Source organism: Haliotis cracherodii, unplaced genomic scaffold (assembly GCF_022045235.1).
Source record: "Haliotis cracherodii isolate W230 unplaced genomic scaffold, xgHalCrac1.p SCAF_14, whole genome shotgun sequence".
NCBI classification, from domain to species: Eukaryota; Metazoa; Mollusca; class Gastropoda; order Lepetellida; family Haliotidae; genus Haliotis; species Haliotis cracherodii.
The window spans coordinates 32091541-32119015 of NW_027266269.1; the positions used below are offsets into that span (position 1 = coordinate 32091541).

Sequence of the window (27475 nt, forward strand, 5' to 3'; positions counted from 1 at the left end):
CACCCCGATTATGTTTCTAGGTTTGTCAGCACCATACCCGTGCTCGTGGGTTTCACCGAAGTGGTAAACGTCTGAGACCTGCATCACTTCGGGCTTTCCTCCCACATTAAGCTGACACGCCGGGATATGACTGGAATACTGTTAAAAGCGGCGTCAAACCAAACTCACTCACTCACTCATGAAGTGTTTCTCCACGCGACGTCCTCCAGGATATATTACTCACACTTTCTGACAAGCCTCTTTGTAGTGTTTCTCCATCTGCTCTACCGTGACCTTGATATCTACCAGTTGGTCCCGCTTTATCTGGAAAGTGCCTACAGAGTTCATGGACTCGTGTTCCCGGATCCTTTTCTCCAGGTCGATATATTTCCTGAACATAGCCATAATGTCCTCTTTAGAGTTAGCCTGAAACATTAAAAAACAGGATATACTCGTACCTCTATCCGCTGAATGGTTTACCGAATACATGATTTAGTTGATCCAAAATGCCCCGGAAAACGAATTCAAGGATTTAATCAGTCTTGATTATCCGACGAAACAAGTTCCAAATCAAAATAGAGGTGAAAATTATATGAATGGATCACTGAAAATCAGTGATGACACCAGGTGTTCGCGAAACAAATGTGTGCTATAAGGTTCTTGAAATGCAGAAATTCAAATTTTCGTATCCCAGACCGCTATCCCATACTCAATATCACCATTTTATCCATTAAAAAAAACGTCAATGCAAGAGAGTAACCCGTCTTAATTATCCGTAAAATCAGATTCCATTTGGAGTAAAATAGCTGTAAAAATTATGTGAATAGATCGCTGAAAATCAGTCATGACACCAGGTGTCACACTAGGTTCTTTGAGGTTAAGATGACATTTTTGTTCATTACGACCGGTACAAACACACAACACCGAAATTTACGCGGAACACATTTTCGTTTGTTATTTTTGCAGGGTTGCGCAGGCTGACCTGTTGTTGCTGTTGTTCTTGCTGCTGCTGCTGCTGTTGTTGTTGTTGTTGTTGTTGTTGGAATGCTGCTTGTTGTTGCTGCTGTTCCAGACGACGGCGCTCTTCCTCTTGCTGTGCAGCCAACTGTATTGATAAAAATATCATTACATTACTAACACAGGTTTACATAAAAGACATCCTCGATTATCCAGGGATTTACATTCCCATTAAGGGGCGGTTGGATAGCCTAGTGGTTAAAGCGTTCGCTCGTAACACCGAAGACCCAGGTTCGATTCCCCACATGGGTACAATGTGTGAAGTCCATTGTTGGTTCTCCTTCGCTGTGATATTGCTCATATATTGCAAAAAGCGGTGTAAAACAATACTCACTCACTCATCTCCATTCTGGTGTGATAAATACCTTGAACACATTCACGACCAAACTTTAGTCTCGGAATTGACGTCACTATCTCAATCTCTTTCATCACTAACTTAGCACACAATTTCTCTCGCTCATGAGTGTCATTTGATTGGACGGCTGTTCTTGACGTCACGTAATTTAAATCGGGCTCAAAACGTAGCTGTAGTATCGAGCGGACCGAGAGTGGTGAGTGTATGTCGCCTGACCTTGCCTTGATGGTCGAAGGGCGGTCGGGTAGTCTAGTGGTTCAAGCGTTCGCTCGTCACGCCGAAGACCCGGGTTCGATTCCCGACATGGGTACCATGTGTGAAGCCCATTTCTGGTGTCCCCCTCCGTGAAATTGCTGGAATATTGCTAAAAGCGGCGTAAAACCATACTCACTCACTCACTTGATGGTCGAAGTAATGAGTTCAATGGCATGGGAATTCTGGGAGTAAATATAAGGCCACCGGTGAGGCCGTTTGCCTTATGGTATTTTATGAGACACGGAACGGGTGTACATTGTACTTACAATTTTAGGGTCGTGTGCCGGCGTCTGTTGCTGTTGCTGCTGTTGTTGCTGTGGTGGGACGTTGGCGACGGGTCTGTGGGCTTGCCTCGGATACCCTTGGGTCGGAGGGGCGTGGCTGGCTGGCGATGATGTGCTGCACCCCATAGTAAATCGGTTCTGGAACACACAAACCACCGGTTAAGTTACGTAGAACTGGCCTAAGGCGCCCGTAATCGTGCAGAATTCATTTAGCGTATCCCCGTGGCATAGATCGAAGCTCATGATTTCAATCACTGGATTGTCTGGTTCAGATTAGATTATTTACAGACAGGCGTCATATAGCTGCAATATTGCTGACTGCGGAGTTGAACAACAAACAAAAACGAAAAATAAGCTGCAAATGGCATGGTCACCTAACTGACCCAGATATTTCTTCTTGTTTTTGAAATACCTACGTGTATTATCAAGCAGATAAAATACAAAAATTGAAAAGACGCCCACGCCCACGCCCACGCCCACGCCCACGCCCACGCCATCGCCCACGCACACGCCCACGCACACGCAAACACACACACACTGATTTATTTGACACCCATCCACTCAAGCACTGTGTGCAGAAATTCAAATATTCGTCTCCCATACCGCCAATCCCATACTCAATATTACCATTTTATCAATTCCAAATACATACAACGTCAATGCAAGAGAATAACCAGTTTTGAGTATCCGCCAAACAGATTCCATTTGGCGGAGGGGCGGTCGGGTAGAAGTGGTTAAAGCGTTCGCTCGTCGCGCCGAAGACCCGGGTTTTAGATTCCCGACATGGGTACAATGTGTGAAGCCAATTTCTGGTGTCCCCCGCCGTGATATTGCTGGAATATTGCTAAAAACGGAGTAAAACCATACTCACTCACCCCCATTTGGCGGAACGGGCGAAATTAGGTATGAAAATTATATGACCACAGAAAGTCACCAGGAGGACATTAACGCATATATGTAAGATTTTAGGCACATGGCTCCGTATATTATCGTGTCTAATGTGACTACCAGAATTGCAGGCACACAGCTCCGAATATACTCCTGCCCATCAGGGGGCAAGGTTGGCCCAGTCGTCTAAGGCGCCGTGATTCGCTGTGCAGAGTTGCGTCCCTTGGGCACGCCAGAAACCTATGATTGTGGGTTCGAATCCCGGTTCGCCCAGATTATGTTTCTAGGTTTGTCAGCACCATACCCGTGCTCGTGGGTTTTACCAAGTGGTAAACGTCTGAGACCTGCATCACTGCGGGATTTCCTCCCATATTAAGCTGACACGCCGTGATATAACTGGAATACTGTTAAAAGCGGCGTTAAACACAACTCACTAACTCACTCCTGCTCATGATGCTTGCGCGGTGATAGCATTAACTCTTCCCAGGGTGCCATCCCAAAGTGTAGATTGACGCGTTAATTCTTCGTTTACATAGTCTGATATACAGCCCCTGACTGACACGTACATCGGAACTCTAGCTTAAGAATTGATTGGAAACAGACAGGGGATAAGATACCCCCACCTCTGACCCCAGTCGGCAGGAAATGCTGACAGTGCAGTTTTGTCAGATTTTATTATTCGTGTCTAGTATGTTTGAACTGTATCTCGATCCCAGGCAGTGTAATCAGAGAGGGGGCAGCTTTGATATGGACCTCTATGGTTGTAACAGTCTGCGGAGTACCGGGGGCCGTCATTAGATCTGGCGCGCTGGGAACACTCGTACACTATATTGTATTACTGAAATCAATATTTCGGTTTTATATTGCACTTCCTGGTGTACGGCCTGGTCGTTGGGATCTTGTTCCATAACAATTTTTATAAAATGGCATAAAATGTCGTCGTTATCATCATCGTCATCATCTTTATTATTGTTTTAACCAACATCATCGTCGTCGTCATCATCAGCGTCGTCAACAACATCATAAGCATCATCATCGTCATTTCAGATTTTGATTATCATTATAATCATCATCATTACAAAACACCATCGTCATAATAAGATAAACCAGACGAACCAGTGATTGATATTATGAGTAACGATCCACGTCGCTGGTGTACGATCACACACAAGGTGCTGGACAATCTTTTAACTATTTTTTGCAACTTTGGTTCTACATAACTGTGCGTGGTATATATACATGGCATTTTTTGCACTATTAATTTATCTAGATTTTTAAACAATTGTCGGAATTTCACAAGATTTGGATCATTAAAGTAGTACATGTATACATACATGCATACATACATACATACATACATACATACATACATACATACATACATACATACATACATACATACATACATACATACATACAGTAAAAAGCAACTATGCTTGTCCTAAGAGGCGACTAACGGGATCGGGCTCGCTGACTTGGTTGATGGATGTCATCTCATCCCAACTGAGTGGATCGATGCTCATGATGTCAATCACTTGATTGTCTGGTCAAGACTCCATTATTTACAAACCGCCGTCATATAGCTGGAATATTGCTGAGTGCGGCGTGAAGCAACAACCAACAACAGTGCAGTACATATAAGTAAAAAGTGGTATTCATCCTCTCTATCTTGGCTGTTACACATTTTACATAATCGATCTGAATTTGGAGCCAATTTAATAACTTTATTCAAATAATATCAGTTCAGTTGAGTGTACCGATGCTCTGTGATTATAGTTACCCAGGCATCTCACATTCCATACAAGGTGTGCAGACAGAAATAGAGTATGTTGGAAGGCAAGCACTTCCACTTTACTCCCTCCCCCCCCCCCCCCCCCCCCCCCTTCCACGAGTCAAGGACAGGCCATGGCTGTGTGTGAGTACACTGGGTATAGTAGGCAAACACGAGTCATTCAAAGCCTTCTCACGGGAGAAGGACTACACCCATGACTACATTGAACAATGACCCGTACAGCCTCATCCGAGTTGACACACCCACAAGACTTCAGGTGATGAATTTGTCATCCTCATCGTCTCTGAAGGCAAAATGAGGGACTGTCTGGAGGAATTGCGATTGTGTCGCGTTGGGGTCTGTGGAGTGTCTGATGTAATTCAGGGAGCATTTGATGGGGGAAGTGAGATTGTGGCTGGTATCAGCGGGTTATTTTACCGCTTTCACAAAAGAGCTCTCTGTCTTAGCACAATTTGTGTCGTAAGTAAGATAGCGTCGCGAAAGGTTTACGGCAGTTTCAAGAATAGCTCTTATAGCAGTCGTATTTTTGTCGTACATGGCTAAGATTTGTCTTATCTTAGACAGCTTCGTGAATAGGCCGTCAGGTTTTCAACAAAGACAGTCGTAGCGCTATGGCGAGCGTAACTCAAAGACTTTAGCATAGACTTACGACAGTCGTAGCGCTAAGGCGAGCGTAACTCCAAGGCTTTAACATAGACTTACGACAGTCGTAGCGCTAAGGCGAGCGTAGCTAGAAGATTTTAACATAGATTTACGACAGTCGTAGCGCTAAGGCGAGCGTAACTCCAAGGCTTTAACATAGACTTACGACAGTCGTAGCGCTAAGGCGAGCGTAGCTAGAAGATTTTAACATAGATTTACGACAGTCGTAGCGCTAAGGCGAGCGTAACTCCAAGGCTTTAACATAGACTTACGACAGTCGTAGCGCTAAGGCGAGCGTAACTCCAAGGCTTTAACATAGACTTACGACAGTCGTAGCGCTAAGGCGATCGTAACTAGAAAATTTTAACATAGACTTACGACAATCGTAGCGCTAAGGCGTAAGTCTATGTTAAAGCATGGGAGTTACGATCACCTTAGCGCTAGACTGTCGTAAGTCTATGTTAAAGCATGGGAGTTACGATCACCTTAGCGCTAGACTGTCGTAAGTCTATGTTAAAGCATGGGAGTTACGATCGCCTTAGTGCTACGACTGCCACAAGTGTATGTTAACGTATTGGAGTAACGATCGCCTTAGGGCTACGACTGTCGCAAGTGTATGTTAACGTATTGGAGTTATGATCACCTTAGCGCTAGACTGTCGTAAGTCTATGTTAAAGCATGGGCGTTATGATCATCTTAGCGCTAGGCTGTTGTATGTCTATGTTAAAGCATGGGAGTTATGATCATCTTAGCGCTAGACTGTCGTAAGTCTATGTTAACGTATTGGAGTAACGATCGCCTTAGGGCTACGACTGTCGCAAGTGTATGTTAACGTATTGGAGTAACGATCGCCTTAGGGCTACGATGAGACGTGGCCCTTGTGTCAGGTTAAGAAGGTATTTGTTGGAGACTCTTACAATGTCTCAGGTACGACTTGTATCTGGCCAAACTTGGCGACGTATACATTTGGCCGAGTGTTTGTTAGCGACAGCAGAACCGCTGCTGGCTAGGCACTGCTCGATAATACAACACAGACAACATGATCATTGCCGGGGTAATGTTATAATGACCGACGTGAGAGATTTATGGCACATTCGATATTTAGTTTAATGTCCAATAGATAGGATTACTAATAGTGAGCGACGTGATTTTATTATAAATCATTAATCAGTGTCGGGTTGGGGAGTCGTATGTCGTCCATTGTATTAAGAGCGATTGGATATACCCTAGGCTGAATCCATTACTCAAATCCACGTTGAATGTGAATCCACCGTTATAGGTATGTGAAATTCACAAAATAATCAACGAGACGGTGAATAAACATATACTTACTTACATACATACATACATACATACATACATACATACATACATACATGCATACATGCATACATATATTCACCGTTTCGTTTATTATTTTGTGGTGTGTGAGGTGAAATTCGGTTTAACGTCGCGTCCAAGATTTTTGCACTTATATAGCGACGTGCATGCACGTGTGTGTGTGTGTGGCTGCTTGTACTAGTCGGACTGATGCCGATTTATAGTGCTAGCACACTGAGATACCATGCCGCAGTTTAACATGAATACCCCACTCAGACACAGTATACTGACTCCGAGTCGACCAGTCCTTGTTTTAGCCCCTTAATGCCGAGCGCCAGACAGGGTAACAACAAGTACCATCTTTTAACGTCTTTTGGTATGACGTGGCCGGGGATCAAACCCCTGACCTTCCGCTCTCCGGGCGGACGCTCTACCACTTATTTTTTTGAGAATGTCCTATATATATATTCTGCTTACTCCCGTTTCCCTAATAACAATGATCTCAGTCTTACAGTTACATATGTCGTCTGTCTAAAGAATTCAGGTTTCAAATAAAATAATCTGAATTCAGACAGTTCCTTGCCTTGAGAAGTGATTGGTATTTATGTAGCGTCTGCTGATTTGATTTTCAAAACTGGTATTTAGAGATAACAATATAATATGAAATATACAATTTCTGATGTAGCTAACGATATGTGCACGTGTACAAACTAAAGTTTGAAGTCAACGAGTGAGTTGGGTTTAAGGCCGCTTTTAACAGTATTCCAGTTATATCGCGGCGTGTCAGCTTAATTTGGGAGGAAAGTGATGCAGGTCTCATATGTTTACCACTTGGTGAAACCCGCGGGGGCGGGTTTGGCACTGACAAACCTAGAAACATAATCCTGGAGAACCGGGATTCGAACCCATAATCATAGGTTTCTGGCGTGCCCAAGGGACGCAACTCTGCACAGCGAATCACGGCGCCTTAGACGACTGGGCAACCCGTGTCCCCGTGCCACTCATGCCCCTTGTAGTCAACTATAAAGATCTTCAGCACCTTTTATTGCATATTTTTTTAAATGTCTCGCCAAATGATGTTGTTGCTTGTTGTTTTAACGTCGCACTCAGCCAGATTCCAGCCATATGACGGCGGTCTATAAATAATCGAGTCTGGACCAGACAATCCAGTGATTGACATCATGAGCATCGATCAACGCAATTGGGATATGATGACATGCATCAACCAAGTCATGCAGCCTGACCACCCGATCCCGTTAGTCGCCTCTTACGACAAGCATAGTCGCCTTTTTACGGCAAGCAATGGATGCTGAAGACCAATTATACCCCGGATCTTCACGGGTCTCTCGCCTAGTGAACACGTTCATCATGGCAATATCGCATTCAGTTCCACACTGTCAGCAATGTTGCGTAGTAAAAGACGTGTTATTTTAAAAGGAGATATGAATATTTAGTGGTCTGGTCAGGTAACTAATTTTAACTATTGTTTCCTGAATACAATATTATTAAAACCACATCAGCTGACCTCTTGTTGAAATGTGTGGCCCGGTCAATATCAAATATCCATGTCAAACAAACCCCAGAAATTACAGATATTCAGTTGATACCAACCAATACTCACGTCATAAGTAGCCATTCTTGCAGAAATATATAACATCATTGCTAGAGCATAACTAGTCTCGATTTCCCACCGAAACACATTCCATTGAGCGTAAAATCCAAAATATGAAAATTATGTGAATGGATGACTGAGTGATTTGAGCGTGGATTGAGTTGGGCGTCCCACACTGACGTTTAATCGAAACTCGTCATTTATTCGAGGAAATAGGATAATAAGACATAAATAACTAATTAAAATTACTGACAATAGTGAAACAAGCAAAGAAGATGGAGGTTAAGTTACAGCAACATAAATCGTCTCTCAATATGTCAAATGTGACGAATACTGTTAAGCTGTACAGCAATATGTCAAATGTGACGAATACTGTTAAGCTGTACAGCAATATGTCAAATGTGACGAATACTGTTAAGCTGTACAGCAATTTGTCAAATGTGACGAATACTGTTAAACGTTAAAATCAGTCAGTGGAGGATAATTTGCTTTTCTTGTCAAATTTCTTTTTCTCATCGATTTTCTCATCACAACATAATTTAATATTTTTTTGAGTGGCGCAGCCTCGTGCAGATCGTCATTTTTTTCACGTCAGGCATTTGATTGGCATTTAGGAGTTGGAATGACATGAAGACATGAAACATTAATGGACAGTAACTTCGATATTGTTTGTAACGACGTATCATGTTGCTCTCTCTCTCTCTCTCTCTCTCTCTCTCTCTCTCTCTCTCTCTCTCTCTCTCTCTCTCTCTCTCTCTCTCTCTCTCTCACATACACAAACTACCAGTTGTCGGACTTTCATTTTTGTGGAAGCCTCGGTGGCTGAGTGGGTTAGATCGCTGACTTTGAGTGCTGGCGATTAGGTGCCTCACCCTGGCAGGTGTGGGTTCGAATCCCGGACGGGACTCAACCCATGAAAGTACTAGAATCTGTACTTTACTAAGAAAGTGTTAACCCAAATATAACATTAGTTATATATTCCATAAGCCTATCAAATTGTCCCCTGGACATAACTGGTTCCACTGTTGATTCGCGCAATGTTTAGCGCGCTTAGGTAGACAATATCCCAGTCAACCTGGAACAGGACCTACGCCAACTCCTAGCTATGCATAAGTAATGACAACGCACATTCCCCTAAACTAACTGTGGGTCACGTCCATATGACGATACGACAATGCACATTCAGGGCGCGCGGTATGAGAATCATCCAAGGTCAGCATTAATGAAATAATCACTTTCATTTGGTTGACACTGAATACAATGAGGCAAGACATAAAACCACATACTTCTCGTAAAGAGTCTGTGGAGATGGGACACCATTGCTTTAAAGTGCAACTCGGCTGTTAAGCGTGATATCGATCCGGCCATCATACAGCAATACGGCGGTATTATAACATGTTTTTCACAAAGCCTGTGAGTGTTCCTTGCATAACAAGTATGGAGAGCAATGGTCGGGCCATGCAGACTGGGACACACAGCAGATCTGGAGAAGGCCGGTCATTAATTACTGTAAATCTTGAAATTAACGCGAGCGTGAATTAAATGCGAAAAATGAGAGGATTGTCCTGTAAACCTGACAGAGGACATTTCTTTAGATATAAATGCACTGATGCTTGAGAGGAGGGGAGTGTCGCATTCATATTGAGTCGCATTATTTGACTCATGGCCAGCGGTCGCATTCTTTTGGAGACGCATTAATTTCACGATTTACAGTATTACAGGGGTGGGTGGGGGTTGGGGGTGACAGTGGGGTCGGGTGTATATGATGGGTTAAAAGATATTTTTTTATGTACCAATGAACTGAAAATATTTCCCCTCCGCTAATGCATGTCTTATTTTTGGACGATCCTACCCGAAAAGACAAAATACAAAAACACTGTTGTATTATAAAATGTGCATTTTTCATAACCTTTCCCAAATATATTTTTTTTCTGTGACCCTCCCATAGTGACTGCCATATGTTTGGTGACCCTCCCCTGAATCCCTCTGACCCATCCCCATAATATATTACGGGTCACTGGGAGTGAGTGAGTGAGTTGTGTTTAACGCCGCATTTAACAGTATTCCAGTTATATCACAGCGTGTCAGCTTAATGTGGGAGGAAAGCCCGAAGTGATGCAGGTCTCAGACGTTTACCACTTCGGTGAAACCCACGAGCACGGGTATGGTGCTGACAAACCTAGAAACATAATCTGGGCGAACCGGGATTCGAACCCATAATCACAGGCGTCTGGCGTGCCTAAGGGACGCAACTCTGCACAGCTAATCGCGGCGCCTTAGACGACTGGGCCACCCGTGCCCCGGGTCACTAGGAATACAGACCTATTGTGTAGATTTTTTCTCGATTCAGATTATCGTATCAGTTGTCTTTTAAAGGAGAGAATGATGTTTAGTATCTGCCTTATTCCAGTTATATCACGGATAACGGTAAATAATCGAGACAAAACAGACAGACCCCGGACAGAAAGCGTGAAGTGAGTGAGTGAGTGAGTGAGTGAATGAGTAAGTTGGTTTAATGCAGCTTTAAACGGCATTCGAGTTACTTCACAGGTGATTGTGATGACAAATCGAGATCAGGGCGAACCGGGATTCGAACCCATGATCATAGGTTTCTTGCTTGCCCAGGTCCCGTGAAGATTCCGGGCTAGATTTGGTCTTCCGCAACCCATGCTTGTCGTAAGAGGCGACTTACGGGGTGGGGTGGTCAGGCTCATTGATGCATGTCATCGTATCCCAATTGCGTGATCGATGCTCATGATCACTGGATTGTCTGGTCCAGCCTAGTGGTTAAAGCGTTCGCTCGTCACGCTGAAGACGCGGGTTCGAACTCCCACATGTGTGAAGCCCATTTCGGGTGTCCCCCGCCGTGATATTACTGGAATATTCCTAAAAGCGGCGTAAAACCAAACTCACTAATTTTTTTTATATGATAATCGGCGTGTGTAGCAGTGAAAATTGAATTAGGATCACACAAAAAAAGGAAAAACCTCATCGAGTTTCATACTTGTCTAAGAGTACCTGTACATTGATCGAGTAATACATCAGGGCCCAGTTAAAAGACGTCGCTACTATGCCGCTGTAATGGCTCATCGACCCAGGACAGCATCGTTATGCAAGGGAACATAAAGGCTTAGTCTGCTTCCGTGTTGAAATACCGATAAACGTCACGATGAGGCGCCGGCAAAAGTCCGTAGTCTATTATGATACACATATGCAGACCGCCTCCGTGGTCTAGTGGTAGAGCGTCCGCCCGAAGAGTCGGTGTCAGTATACTGTGTCTGAGTGGGGTATTCATGTTAAACTGCGGCATGGTATTTCAGTGGGTTAGCACTATGAAACCGGCATTATATTAGTCCGGACTAGTACAAGCACATACACACACACACACATGCATACATGCATGCACGAAGCAACTTAAGTACACCACTTTAAAAAGACCCATTTCACCTCACCTCACGTCTTACATAAAACAATCGTATGTCATGTCTTGCTGATAAAACAATCCATCTCAAACAACTATACAGTTTTCCCCACAATATTAAATGATCGGCCCCCAAAACCAGACACACGCTGCTGTTGAACGACACATCAATTCGCAGTCGCCCTTTATATCAACGCCGGTAACTGAACACAGCGGGGGAACATTCTCTATTGAGAAATTAGCGCAGGCGTATTAAGCCGGGTTATTGGAGGTAAAGTATCACGTCTGGTGCACTGCCGTTACAACGTCTGGTTTGGTGTGAAGGCTAGAGCAATAAAGGGATATGTCACTTTAATCAATACGAAGCTAATGTATGACTGTCCATACAGCTGACGGCCCGAGGAAACTTTACCCACTTAAAAATAAAATTGCAAAATTTAAAAACACAAGTTAAAAAAATCAATGCAAAACAAATCGTCCAAACACAACAATGCTCTTTGCAGAAAGTGGTGCACGTCCACGACACCGTTTAGTAGAAAATGCGAAAAAGTGACAAACATACCGCTTGAGCAGCCGAAACTACACGTGCAATAAGGGTATATTTATTACACTCACACTGATGAAACGCCACAGAAATACCACAACTGACACCCGAACAACGCGAGCGGGGTCTGGGTATGGTACAGATGGGAGCCACCTATGCCTACATTACTGGAGCTTTAGTTGCTCCTGTGTTGATGCAACGTTACAGACAGATCGGGCAGACATCAAACATGTCAAGAACAGGCAGACCCAGGGTAACTACGCCCAATGAAGACAGGTACTTGCGTACTTTGTATCTCCGGATTTGACTCATAACAGTGACGTCTTCAACGACGAATGCCTTAGGGCATATATTTAGTAAACAGACAGTGTCCAGGCGACTCAAGGCGCAAGGAATTGTGGCTTACAGACCTTACACAGGACAGTTTTTGACAGCGTAATATCGTCGTCTGAGACTGAGATAGGCCCGGGCTGTACTCTGACAGCTACGTGACTGCAAAGTCAGTAAATCTGATCACCTAAACCTGTTAGTCGCCTCCTCTAAGCGTGGATTGCTGAAGATTCTGACTCGGATCTTCACGGAGAGATTCTCATAGGAGGAACCGATCATTCTCCAGAACGTTCGACAATGAAGATTCATGCATAATATTTAAAATAGTGGCTCAGCATTAACGGATAAAAATTTCGAAAATCGAACGACCATCGGTATATTACCCTGCTAAGTCCAAGGATTGGGCACCTGCAATAGAATGTAAATTCTTAATACATTTCGTCGCTTTTCAACCAAATTGATTCGCTGTTGCGTAACTAGGTTTGATTGCCTCGCAGTGCTTAACCTAGATACAATTGGTCCGGTTCACATGTACTCGGAGAAGAATATATAAATTGTATTAAACTAAATTTCTGTCCTCCGTAACCACCTTTATAATCTAAAGAATAGACAGAGCCTCTTCTGTTAATAAGCTTTCTGCACATGACTGGTTCTCCAAGTATGTCACGTCACTCAACATTGGCAGCAAGACATACAAGACGTGTTATAAATAAAGTATATTGATTCACGGTAGGTTCAAGCACAAGCACACATACAGCTATATTTAAACGGGGTGCAGAGCCCGATGAATGCAAATAATCTATTCGGGAAGTAAGTAACATATGTATGCCAATATTTGGTCAAATAATTGTTATTTTTGTTGAAACGTGTCACCGAAGGATTCATTTATATGATATTCGTTTCTTCTAAATCTGGACACGTAGAATATAAATGGAAAGCGCCTGTTGATATCAGTGGCCGTCCGTGGGAAAGGGGAGAGATGAGGTGTTAATAAAAACAATTGTTCCAGAAAATGATGTTAAAACCTAATTTCATCCAACACCCAACCCAAAGAAAATTCGCCTCGGGTTGTAAAAAGTAACTGAAATATTTTCACCAAATGCCTTGAATGTCTTGTCGTTCCCCTAAAGTTGACTGCCTTGAAGCAGTAAGAGATAAACATGTGGCTTTGACAAATCTCCAAACACCAAACACAACCCCATCACACAACATCACCACACACAACCCTACCACGCACAACCCCATGATACACAACCACCCCACACACAACGCCACCACACACAACCCTACCACGCACAACCCCATCATACACAACCACCCCACACACAACGCCACCACACACAACGCCACCACACACAACCCTACCACCCACAACACCACCATACATGCACAACCACACCACGCACAACGCCACCACACACAACGCCACCATACACAACCACCCGATACACAACGCCACCACACACAACCCTACCACCCACAACACCACCATACATGCACAACCACACCACGCACAACGCCACCACACACAACCCTACCACACACAACGCCACCACACACAACCACCCCACACACAACGCCACCACCCACAACACCACCATACATGCACAACCACACCACGCACAACGCCACCACACACAACGCCACCATACACAACCACTCGATACACAACGCCACCACACACAACCCTACCACGCATAACCCCACCATACACAACCACACCACACACAACGCAACCACACACAACCCTACCAGGCATAACCCCACCATAAACACCCACCCCACACACAACGCCACCACACACAACCCTACCACGCATAACCCCACCATACACAAACCACACCACACCACACACAACGCCACCACACAACACCAAACACAACCCCACCACACAACAACACCACACAACAACACCACACACAAACTATTTGTCTGTGTTCTCCATACTTACACAATGCGTCCCACCAACAGTACATTATCATATATACAAATGGGCATTGTTATCGACGCGAGATACCATTCCGAGAAACTTCGCGTAAGGGTCCGATAAATATGCAAATGAGGCCAACTAGCAGGACCTACTTTAAGAAACGGTATAGATGCGGCGCCAACTTAATCCAAAAGCATTGCATAACTTTACACAACAGTTAATCAAGGTTTCTGCAAGACGCTTGGCACTATCTTGTCGGTTCACTCAGGCAAAGCAGTCCCCTAATTAAAAACTTTTGTAAATGGCAATATGTTTTAAACATGGATTATTTTACGAAAGACATGACATGATAAAAATCTTAGTATCCTCGTGTTTCCGTATCGTAAATATCATTTATTATATACTGAGAAAGTGTGAACGACTGAGTTTTCTGAAGTTGAGAAAAGTGATATTTTCAGTGCAGTGAACATAACACTTGATATTTCACTGCAGTGAACATAACGCTTGATATTTCACTACAGTGAACATAACGCTTGATATTTCACTGCAGTGAACATAACGCTTGATATCACTGCAGTGAACATAACACTTGATATTTTACTGCAGTGAACATAACACTTGATATTTCACTGCAGTGAACATAACACTTTGACGGAAATATTGTCATATAAGAGCCACCTCCACGCAAATTGTCTCCCTTTATCTTAAGTGTCCAGCCCCTATACAAATTGTTGACCTCCTTTTGACGTTAGTCCCACATCGACAAGGCAAAATAATGAAAGATGGTCATTTATGGAGTTAATATCCCTTCTTGCCGTTTTTTTATTCTCTCGAAACTGTTTCTTATTAAACAAGAAGTATGTATTATGTTCGCCAAAGATCGCATAATACAATTTTATTCCTAATATGATATTTACGACACGGAAACATACTTGGCTGACAGTCTCCTTATCCCTACAACGACCAACGATAATCCTGTACGATCTAATTTCCGTACAGAATATTCAGTCAAAATATTCCATTTGATTAAGTCGCGATCTTAAATTGTATGGATCCACTCGCGCCACATTCCTGGATAGTGAAGACAAGGGGGCCGTGGAGAGAGAGAGAGAGAGAGAGAGAGAGAGAGAGAGAGAGAGAGAGAGAGAGAGAGAGAGAGAGAGAGAGAGAGAGAGAGAGAGAGAGAGAGAGAGAGAGACTTGGTTGTTGCATGTCATCGTATCCAAGTTACGTAGATCGATGCTCATGGTGTCAATCACTGGGTTGTCTGGTCCAGACGCATTTATTTACAGACCGCCGTCATGTAGAGCGGCTTTAAACAACAAAATACCAAATAGTATGTATATACTAGCTCCTTCATCATATGAACACCTAAGTATATAATCCCAAACGTTGTGTTGCTCATAATAAAGAGGTTGACATCCATAAATTCTCTCCCGTAATATTGACTTTGCTGTATCTGTAAGTATACAACGATAACGCCTGGGATTAACTAGTCTCGATTATCCACCGAAACCGATTGAACGGAGCAAAATAGCGGTGAAAATTATATGAATGGATCACTTAAAATCAGTGATGAGACCAGGTTTTCGTGAAAAAAAGTAAGTATGTAGCAACCGCCAACAACTCAATTTGCATAAAAAGAAAGTATTCCTGGCACATGGTGGCGGTCTGTAAACAAACCAGACAATCAAGTGATTGATGGACCAGAACACCCAGTGACGACGCATATAAACATGTTCCTGATAATGATGACTCGTCATCAACTCAGGTGCCTGGGCAGCCAGCATCAGGTGTGTTCGTCACCAACTTATGTGGCCTGTCAACAATGTTCCATTTCTCTCTGAAAACTCTGAGTTTTTAGCATCATTCTTATCGGGTGTGTTCGTCACCAACTTATGTGGCTTGTCAACAATGTTCCATTTCTCTCTGAAAACTCTGAGTTTTTAGCATCATTCTTATCGGGTGTGTTCGTCACCAACTTATGTGGCCTGTCAACAATGTTCCATTTCTCTCTGAAAACTCTGAGTTTTTAGCATCATTCTTATCGGGTGTGTTCGTCACGAACTTATGTGGCTTGTCAACAATGTTCCATTTCTCTCTGAAAACTCTGAGTTTTTAGCATCATTCTTATCGGGTGTGTTTGTCACCAACTTATGTGGCTTGTCAACAATGTTCCATTTCTCTCTGAAAACTCTGAGTTTTTAGCATCATTCTTATCGGGTGTGTTCGTCACCAACTTATGTGGCCTGTCAACAATGTTCCATTTCTCTCTGAAAACTCTGAGTTTTTAGCATCATTCTTATCGGGTGTGTTCGTCACGAACTTATGTGGCTTGTCAACAATGTTCCATTTCTCTCTGAAAACTCTGAGTTTTTAGCATCATTCTTATCGGGTGTGTTTGTCACCAACTTATGTGGCCTGTCAACAATGTTCCATTTCTCTCTGAAAACTCTGAGTTTTTAGCATCATTCTTATCGGGTGTGTTCGTCACCAACTTATGTGGCCTGTCAACAATGTTCCATTTCTCTCTGAAAACTCTGAGTTTTTAGCATCATTCTTATAGGGTGTGTTCGTCACCAACTTATGTGGCCTGTCAACAATGTTCCATTTCTCTCTGAAAACTCTGAGTTTTTAGCATTATTCTTATAGGGTGTGTTCGTCACCAACTTATGTGGCCTGTCAACAATGTTCCATTTCTCTCTGAAAACTCTGAGTTTTTAGCATCATTCTTATCGGGTGTGTTCGTCACCAACTTATGTGGCCTGTCAACAATGTTCCATTTCTCTCTGAAAAACTCTGAGTTTTTAGCATCATTCTTATAGGGTGTGTTCGTCACCAACTTATGTGGCTTGTCAACAATGTTCCATTTCTCTCTGAAAACTCTGAGTTTTTAGCATCATTCTTATAGGGTGTGTTCGTCACCAATTTATGTGGCCTGTCAACAATGTTCCATTTCTCTCTGAAAACTCTGAGTTTTTAGCATCAGTCTTATAGTCGCTTTCAGCAATAGTCCAGCGATATCATGTCGGGGGATACCAGAAATAGCCTTGATACATTGAATCTTAAGGTTTTTTTCTCCATAAAGGTCTCCACAGGTGGTACAAGAGCAAATAACAAAATATATCATTATTATTCATTTGCCTGACATAAGAATGGCTATTATGATTTATGAATATATATTTATGATTTAACATTTTAATTCTTTAAAATTCAAAGTACAAAATAGCGTTAAAATGTAAATATGTGTTTAAATTTTTTAATATTTTTGTGGTACAATAATCTGTAATAATGAAATGCTTCACAGCGAAAATATAATGAAACTCGTCTGCAGCGGCGGAAGAGTCATATAAAATACACAATGGGGAATAGAACCCGGGCCGTCGGCCTGAGAGCGAACGCTTTAACCACTAGGCTACCCCATGCCACCACAGACTTGTCAGCGTACCCCGACGGCGTAGATCATTGCTCATGTCAATCATTGGTTTATTTGGCCCTTGATTATTTACAGGCTGCCGTCATATAGTGCCGTGTCATACAACAAAACATTCGTCACCACTCGACCCTTTCCGTAACCTGCAAGAAGACTCGCCCCCCTATCGATGAATGTCATCTGCGAAAATACGACAAAGCAATCACAATGCGCGTATGATTTCGAGTTCTTTGTCAAATAATCCCTCAGAAATAATTATTGATTTTACATATGTCTTGCATCTAAAAATATACCCAAGACACAGTTAAATGTGTTCAATCATACTGTATAATTCCGCACGACCCGATGTGCTTTAAATTGCACCTGAAATATATATAATATATGGGGAAATGCATGAACCATTACGCAACGAGTTGACAATTGTTTTAGGTATGCCCGATTGCGCTAAGACGGAACCCGGGCGCAAAAATGGCCATGAGAGGGGCACGAGTCGCTATTCGGCTTGTCCCGGAATAACACGAGTTGGTCACGAGTTATGACGTTAATAATTGCGTTGCCAAACCTACATAATTGCAAATGGTAATTTCGAAAGGACGTGAAGAGTTGTAGCCAAATATTTATATGTCCTTATGGAGCCCTGTGCAGAAACCAAAACCATTCTGTGTTCATTTCACAATAGGAAATCTTGAAAGGAATTTGGCGGCCATCTTGGATCGTGACTAAAGTTGTTTTCTTAGTTATGACAAAGCGTCCGACCATGCTCAATTCTGTGTTTATGTCATCTGTTGAACAATATAACCTGTTATATCCCCCACTACTTAGCGATCAGCGAATAATATCACTCGACCCCAGTGTCCCTACCATCGTTTGATCCATACTCGATTATGTACACTCTGACATCAAATAATTCAGAGAGCGGCGTGAAACAACCAACAATCAAAAACCATTCTGTGTAATATACCAATCAATACCAGTTCTGCGTGTTCGCGCCACTAATGAAGACCCGTCTGCTATAAGATACATCATTTATAGCACGGGCCTGCAAAACCGCTACCTCCTTACCTTAAGTGCTTTAACCCTGCATGTCGCAATGTCCACCACCAGTCGTGATACAGAGGATGTTTACAGAGAGACGACGGCGGAATGAGGGGCATGGTTATCATCGTCAGCCATAGCAACATAAGTGGACAAAACGACTATAATGTGCTCTTAAATCTGGTGATGGGACTGTAGCGATGAATTACTTAGCTGATGTATTTGTTCCTGTGTAATCAATGAGTTGCCCTTTGATGCCAATGCAAGGGAATGGTTGGTTGGTTGTTTTTTTGTTTAACGCCGCTCTTAGCAATATTCCAGCTATATGACGGCGGTCTGTAAATAATCGATTCTGGACCAGACAATTCAGTGATTGACGCCATAACCATCGATCCAAGCAATTGGGATCGATGACATGCATCAACCAAGTCAGCGAGCCTGACCACCCGATCCCGTTAGTCGCCTCTTACGAGAAGCATAGTCGCCTTTAAAGACCAAGCATGGGTTGCTGAAGACCTATTCTGCCACGGATCTTCACGGGTCGCCAGGGAATGCATGTAGGAATAAGGCTTTATTCCGATTATATTCAATTCCTGTGGTGAAGACGAGCACCAGATTAAACATCTGATATCGGAATTACTTTTTTTATGATGCTGAATTGCGTTCTGTCTAGACATACGTTTTTTTATTGAGTGAACTGGATTCAGAAGCTGCTCTTTATCACAATCTTACAGATATTGTATCGGCCCTGTGGGAACTGGGGCAGAATAGGTCTTCAACAGCCCATGCTTGCCGTTAAAGGCGACTATGCTTGTTGTAAGAGGCGAATTACTGGATCGCGTGGTCAGACTCGCTGACTTGCTTGTGTCAGCTGTTGTTTGTTTGTTTGTTTGTTGTTTAACGCCGCACTCAGCAATGTTCCAGCTATATGACGGCGGTCTGTCAATAATCGTGTCTGGACCAGACAAATCAGTGATTGATGTCATGAGCATCGATGTGTCACCCTGGGATATCGCAAAGCAGAAAACATATGTTCTATCAATAGATTCATTAGAATGTTTATTATTTTTAACGAACACGTCACTTGGAGGATGCTAACCAGAGCACCGCACCCCAGAGGTTCAGTAGGTATGGACTCAGGTCAACCGACGTATAACGTAAATCAGTGACTTGTGCTAACATTGGTCAACCAAGCTTATCTTGGATTATACCTCATCAACAGGGGTTCACCAGGATCATCTAGGGTTTTGAGGTGAGGTGAGGTGAAATGACGTTTAACGTCGCGTCCAAGATTACACTTATATAGCGACGTGCATGTACGTGTGTGTGTTTGTGTGGCTGCTTGTACTAGTCCGGACCGATGCCGATTTATAGTGCTATCTCACTGAGATACCATGCCTCAGTTTAACATGAATACCCCACTTAGACACAATATACTGACTCCGAGCCGACCAGTCCTTGTTTAGCCCCTTAATGCCGAGCGCCAGACAGGGTAACAATAAGTACCATCTTTTAACGTCTTTTGGTATGATGCGGCCGGGGATCGAACCCCGGACCTTCCGCTCTCCGGGCGGACGCTCTACCACTAGACCACGGAGGCGGTCTCTAGGTTTTTGAAATCGAAAGAAAGCAGTATGTATCCGATATTCTTCAATGAAATTTATCTTTTGATTGTCGGTATTGATACAGAACTTCGGTGACTTGGTTGATTGCGTATCACTGTACCCTGTAGCCCGATAAATGAGGGATTTGCTAGGACGTCGTTAGTTCATGATAAAGACCACTTTAACATATTCTAGCTTCGTGCAGCGCGTAGGTATTCCGACTCCGAGCAGACCAGTACTTGTTTTATCTCCTTAATGCTGAGCGCCAGGCAAGGTAACAACAAGTACTATCTTTTAACGTCTTTTGGTATGATGCAGGATCGAACCCCGGACCTTCCGCTCTCCTTGCGGCCGCTCTACAACCAGACTAGCCGCACACGCACGCACGCACACACACACGCGCGCGTGCATTCATTCGAAACATAAGCGCAACAATTTTGAACGCGCCGTTTAACCCCACTTCACCTTACCTCCTTTCACAGAAAAATTGTTTTGAAACATTGAAAACATTCTGTCTCTTCGTTTGTGTTGAAGAATGATGTTCACGATAGTTGTAGAGCGGAGATCTCTGGATAGTACGATGACCGGGACCGAAATCACGGAACGTATGTAATTCAATAACAGGGCGGACAGTATACAACATTGCGCAACTCTTTATAGTAACCGCGTATAGTTACCGCATGTAGTTAACGAATGTAGTGGTAAATATACACATATTGCAACATACATCAACGCACCACTGTCGTCCTGATTTGAAGGGCTCCTATCACCCCACAGTGTGTAGGCTGTTGTTTGTTCGTTTTTGTTTGTTTGTTGTTTAACGCCGCACTCAGCAATATGCCAGCTATATGACGGCGGTCTGTAAATAATCGAGTCTGGACCAGACAAACCAGTGACTGACATCATGAGCATCGATCCATGCTGATGTTGAGGGGGAAATTGCAATTGTTATTACCGTTAATCCTCCACCTACTATATATGCTGTACCATGTTTATTATTCAGCCTTATTTGACAACGGTAATTGTAAATAAAAGTCGCCATTACAGTAAATAACAAGAGTTTGCCACTAACGTGGCTATATCCCCGGCCCCTGTGGCAGAATTTATGACATAATTAAATCTAAACAAACCCTAACCTTTTTTTAACCGAGGTGGAACTTGTCATGGAAATTGTAAAAAAAGAAGAGTTTGGAACCTAAGTCCATCTTGTTGCCATGGAAACGTAAATAATACAAATTTCTTAAAATTCTAAATAGCAAAAGGCACCAGTTCAGCATGTAACTGACAAACCTGCAGAGTTTCGTGAAAACATATTGAACGGTTTATGAGTTAAACTCCGGAAACGAACACTACCTCACAGAACCTAAGTCCATCTTGTTGCCATGGAAACGTAAAAAATAAGAATTTCTAAATAGCAAAAGGCACCAGTTCAGCATGTACCTGACAGACCTGCAAAGTTTCATGAAAACATATAGAACGGTTTCTGAGTTATGCTCCGGAAACGAAACGTGACGGACGGACGGACGGACGGAGCCCGTTTCTATATTTCCCCGCCAACTTTGTTGGGCGGGGGATAATAAAGACGTTGTTATCCATAAATTGTGTCTACTTTGTCATCCGTCAACTTGTAGTAATGACTGTCATATAATTTAACCCAGCATTCTTACAGGGCTGTAAGAAGCTCAATTATGCACATATAACGTGACCTTCCACTGTGATCAGCATGTTCAAAAGTAAATCCCTCATATATTAAACAAAAGAACAAGTATCCATTTAGAAAGACGTTAATCAATAAAGATTCGAATCGTCTCAGGTCCCATTACATAAAGTATGGGCGAAAGTAATAGGATGACGTCATAGAAGGATATAAATCCTGATAATGCACTGTCATATACCCATCCTGTATCGATCACTAAACCTGAATGAAATGTGACACCTGCTCTTTTGGTACCTGCGTTTGCTTTTATCAATTGTTATAGTTAATTCACAGCTTGACTGTGTTCGCCATCTGTGTTCACCATCTGTCGTACATTGATACACAGCAGGAAACAGGCTTATGTTCTGTCTCACTCGTACAATAAATGGCCTGTTTCTGTTACACCCAAAATGCAGTGTGACGTTGCATTATTGTCTGTCATTTTGACAAATATATCCAATATAGACCATGAAAGTCTAATACTTGGCAAGTCCAGATAACTGCAGTATCTGAAAATGAAAAGAGTCCCTGGGCTCCTTTCTATATTTTAAATAACAAAATTTATCAACAGTTTTTTTCTTTCTGTTAAATGTTTCATTTGAGAGACTAGATGTTAGTATAGTTGCATTACCATTGGAAGGTAATTGTGACTTGAATATTGCTGACATCAGCTTCAACATCTGAAGCATTGTGCACAGCCCATTGGCGCCACTTTTGTCTGGTAATTAATGAAGGCACAGACTGAATTTTGAGCCGCTCCATCAGTATAGCAGCTACAGTAAACTACGTTTATAACGAACACGCTTATAACGAACTGACGGATATAACGAACTTACTTTTTTGTCCCGACTATTTGCTGTAGTTATGCTGTATATATATGCTTATAACGAACTACGGTTATAACGAACTAAAATTAGTGGTCCCTTTGAGTTCGTTATAACCGTAGTTCGTTATAACCGTAGTTTACTGTATATCATAGCGGTCTCTAAATATTGTAGAGATGAAATGGAGTTTTAAGAATAAGAGATTATTGCACTTAAACTGCGACGTGCATGCATGTGCGTGCGTGCGTGCGTGCGTGCGTGCTAGCGTGCGTGCTAGCGTGTTTTGCTGATTTTGATAGTCCGGACTTGGTCGGTTTCATAGAACTAGCCCACTGAGGTACCATACCGCAGTCTCACATGATATTCCACTCAGACACAGTATACTGACTCAAGGTAACATCAATTACCATTTTGTAACGTCTTTGACGTGGACGTTGATAGAAACACAGACCTTCCGCTCTCCGGACAGATGCTCTATGCACAAGACCACGAAGGCAGTCCTGAAAATATCGAGTCTGGGACGTGCATTAACAACGGCCCCGCCTAGAGTGTTTGGGGGCATGGGTGGGCCAGTCGTCTATGGCGCCACAATTCGCACTCCTGAAACTTATGATTGTGGGTTCGAATCCCGGTCCGCCACGATTCTGTTTCTACCATACCCGTGCTCGTCGGTTTCACCAAAGTGGTAAATGTCAGACCTGCATCACTTCGGGCTTTCCTCCCACATTAAGCTGATACGACGTGTCAACTGGAATACTGTTCAAAGCGGCGTTAAACCCAACTCACTCTCTCTGAAGGCGTTTATGTTTTAATTACTATGCATACGGATCCGTAGATCCAACAGTGCACAAATGTGGCATACGAATAGATTTTGAGGATGATCTCCTTTTTCTTCCAATTTTAGTTCTTAAAACACGTGGTTCAAGACAGGAATCGATGCAACAGTTGACTTGAAATTAAAGGAACTTCATTTTGCCACAATCACCCCAAATTCATTATTTCATAAGTGTTATATTTTTTATTTTGACCAATAAATCTATTGTTTGAGGGTCGGTCGGGTAGCCTAGTGGTTAAAGCGTTCGCTCGTCACGCCGAAGACCCGGGTTCGATTCCCGACATGGGTACAATGTGTGAAGCCCATTTCTGGTGTCCCCCGCCGTGATATTGCTGGAATATTGCTAAAAGCGGCGTAAAACCATACTCACTCACTCACTATTGTTTGTAAACCAGGGCTCCCTAAACGAATATTTTAATGGCCTAGGCTATTGATAACGGCAGGACATTTAAGAGTGAAGTTTAACACCGGCTGAGGTCATGTGGCATGGAACGGCAAGAGAGAGTCATAACCCAGGTCTTCCACGCTGAGATAACCAGGCCTTCTTCTTCAGAGCAATTGTCTCTTCCGGTATTTACAGTCACTTCATAGGGAATCTGTCCAAACGATCACTTTACCATTCATATCACATTGTTATCTTTCTATAATTGTCTGTGCGTGCTCTCGGGCTTGCGTGTGTGCATAGGCGAGCGTGGGTGGGTGTGCTATCGCTGAAACGACCGACTGACAGTCGTTCAACCCTATACGGAAATACGCAATCAACAAAGTACACACAGAATCGGGGTGTCAATGGACCGACCATCTAGTGTTTCGGGGGCAGCATGGGACGTTCGCTAGACATTGGACGTGTGTAGTGGTAAAATATACACATATTGCAACATACACCAACGCATCACTGTACGATGGCCGGGACCGAAATCACGGAACGTATGTAATTCAATAACAGGGCGTACAGTATACAACATTGCACAACTCTCTCTATAGTTACCGCATGTAGTTACCGCGTATAGTTACCGCATGTAGTTACCGCATGTAGTGGTAAATATACACATATTGCAACATACACCAACGCATCACTGTCGTCCTGATTTGAAGGGCTCCTATCAACCCACAGTGTGTAGGCTGTTGTTTGTTCGTTTTTGTTTGTTTGTTGTTTAACGCCGCACACAGAAATATTTCAGCTGTTTGACGGCGGTCTGTAAATAATCGAGTCTGGACCAGACAATCAAGTGATTGACAACATATACATCGATCTACGCATTTGGGATAAATCAACATGCACCATTCGATCCCGTTAGTCGCCTCTTACGACAAGCATGGGTGACATTGGAGATAAAATACCGGGAAAAGAAAGTATACGCCAATGTTTGATGATGGCTTAAATCAAACAAGAAATGGTTATATTGGATGGTGTGTGTATTTGATGCGGGTATCATAGTCGGGTTTTGGACCGTAAGTTTGCAGTGTTTCAGCGACTGTTTTCAGAATTGTACCGTTTTGATAACGGTCGTATTGTGTTGGTCATATCTAATTTGTAAGTGTTTACTTTCTTTTGCTCGGTATCAGTCATCTCATGTATCTGTTCCATAAAGGAAAGCAATTATTGCGTGGTGTGTCCGTTATTTCCAACGAGGCTCACATCCTGGACCAAGTGGTTGCCATAGCTTTATTATGAGCCGGACCGCCTCCGTGGTCTAGTGGTAGAGCGTCCGCCCGGAGAGCGGAAGGTCCGGGGTTCGATCCCCGCCGCGTCATACGTAAAGTCGTTTAAAGATGGTAGTTCGTTATAACCGTAGTTTACTGTATAATGAAGATATACCAGAATGGATAATCGGGGATAGGAGGTTCTAAACTGGATCATTAATATGTAAAATATCCAAATAAATGAAGAAGTTGCACCTAATAATCTCTTCTCACACATGGTCGGTTCCTATTTTCAAATAAATCAAGGAAATTCGAGTTTTGATACGCCTGAATACACGTATTGCAACTTAGAATAACTGACATTTACAGATTTCTGCCTGATTTTGATATGCACTGACACTGTGTTTAAATGGTTTTACGGCCACCGGTTCCATGGTACGACAAATCCTATTTCATCGCTTTGCATTACGTCAGCGTGGGGTACAGTTCTACCGCTGTCGCACTGCAAGATTGCGTCAAGTTCAGACCAAATTGTGTGCCATCCTTTCTGGGTTTAACGGTGTTTTAAGTGGGTTTTGTTTCAGGCACTTCATCGATTGATTGAATGAGAGGAGATAGCGGTGTTTTACCATGTTATCTCCCATAGAGCATGGATACCTGTTATACGCACCAACTTGCAATGTTTTATTGTACAAAACTTTATCAAAAGTGTTTTTTTATTTCCTGGAATGAGATATTTCGCTCACATATGAATTATGAATTTAACCTTCTTGGCGATAGAAGTAAAGAAATCTCCTGGTTTATAAAAGATCGATAAGCGTTCCAAACAGACTCCGCACCGCGATATCAAAATTAACACATTAACAATATATATAATGCACTAGTGAGTGAGATTTGTTTTACGCCGCTTTTAGCAATATTTCAGCAACGTTACGCGGGTTCCCAGGGTACCCAAGTGAGGAATCGAACCCGGGTCTTCAGCATGACGAGTGACAATTGGGCTACCTCACTGGATCCTATATATTCACGATCTTTCATTGTGTATCGATATCCGTACTGTTTCTCACACTGGTGGGGGCGGTCGGGTAGCCTAGTGGTGAAAGCGTTCGCTCGTGGGGTAGCCTAGTGGTTAAAGCGTTCGCTCGTCACGCCGAAGACCCGGGTTCAATTCCCCACATGGATACGATGTGTGAAGCCCATTTCTGGTGTCTCCCGCCGTGATATTGCAGGAATATTGCTAAAAACCATACTCATTAATTCACGCTCACATTGGTGTAATTATACTTATATATATACCCGGATCTTCACGGGTCTTTTTCAAAGGAATACAGATTGTTTGTGATGCAAACTTACTTCCCCTAACTGACTAGGCACCAGATCTGCGGCATATACTCAGATATCTACAGTATCCTCAAAGTATTTCAAAAGTGTTACTACAGTATCCCAACAATATTCCATTAAAATTCCAACGTTATCCCAGGACATTCCGCCAGTCTCTTTACATTAAAACCATTATGAGATCCGTGAAGATCCGGTGTAGAATAGGTTTTTAGCAACCCATCCTTGCCGTAAAAACGACGTAAGAGGCGACTAACGGGATCGGGTGATCAGGCTCGCTTGCTTGGTTGATACATGTCATCGTATCCCAGTTGCGTGGATCGATGCTCATGATGTCTGTCACTGGATTGTCTGGTCCAGACTTGATTATTTACAGACCGTCGTCATACAGTTTGAACATTGCCGAGTGTGGCGTTAAACAACAAACAAACAAAACAAACAAACCTTTGAAAAATCCACAATCCGCTCAAAACTGACCTGCTGTTTAATGGATTGTGACGCAACTGTAAACAAGATAGAGCTATGCGGTGGAAGAGTACAGTGTCTGATGATATGATTTCCACACTCACAGGAGTATATAGCGGTGCAAAAAGAAGCATGAATTAATTATGGCTTTGTGGAATCTCATCACAATTTACGATGGATTCACGTTACGATGTTTCCATATGTTATTTCTGTAAATATTAGCGTCGAAAAT

General features: G+C 42.9%; 1 protein-coding gene across 3 annotated transcripts in view; it reads right to left on the bottom strand.

Annotated features, from left to right (window-relative positions):
• The window catches only part of LOC139460727 (centrosomal protein of 112 kDa-like), a 64223-nt gene that overhangs the window by 30152 nt on the left and 6596 nt on the right, over positions 1 to 27475 (bottom strand). For all 3 annotated transcript variants that reach the window (XM_071242204.1, XM_071242205.1, XM_071242206.1), the window contains exons 2-4: positions 1873 to 2028; positions 962 to 1084; positions 224 to 405 (exon numbers count right to left, since the gene is read on the bottom strand). In XM_071242204.1, the coding sequence (XP_071098305.1) occupies positions 224 to 405; positions 962 to 1084; positions 1873 to 2016 (449 nt within the window). In that variant the 5' untranslated portion in view covers positions 2017 to 2028. The remainder of the gene's footprint in view (positions 1 to 223; positions 406 to 961; positions 1085 to 1872; positions 2029 to 27475) is intronic.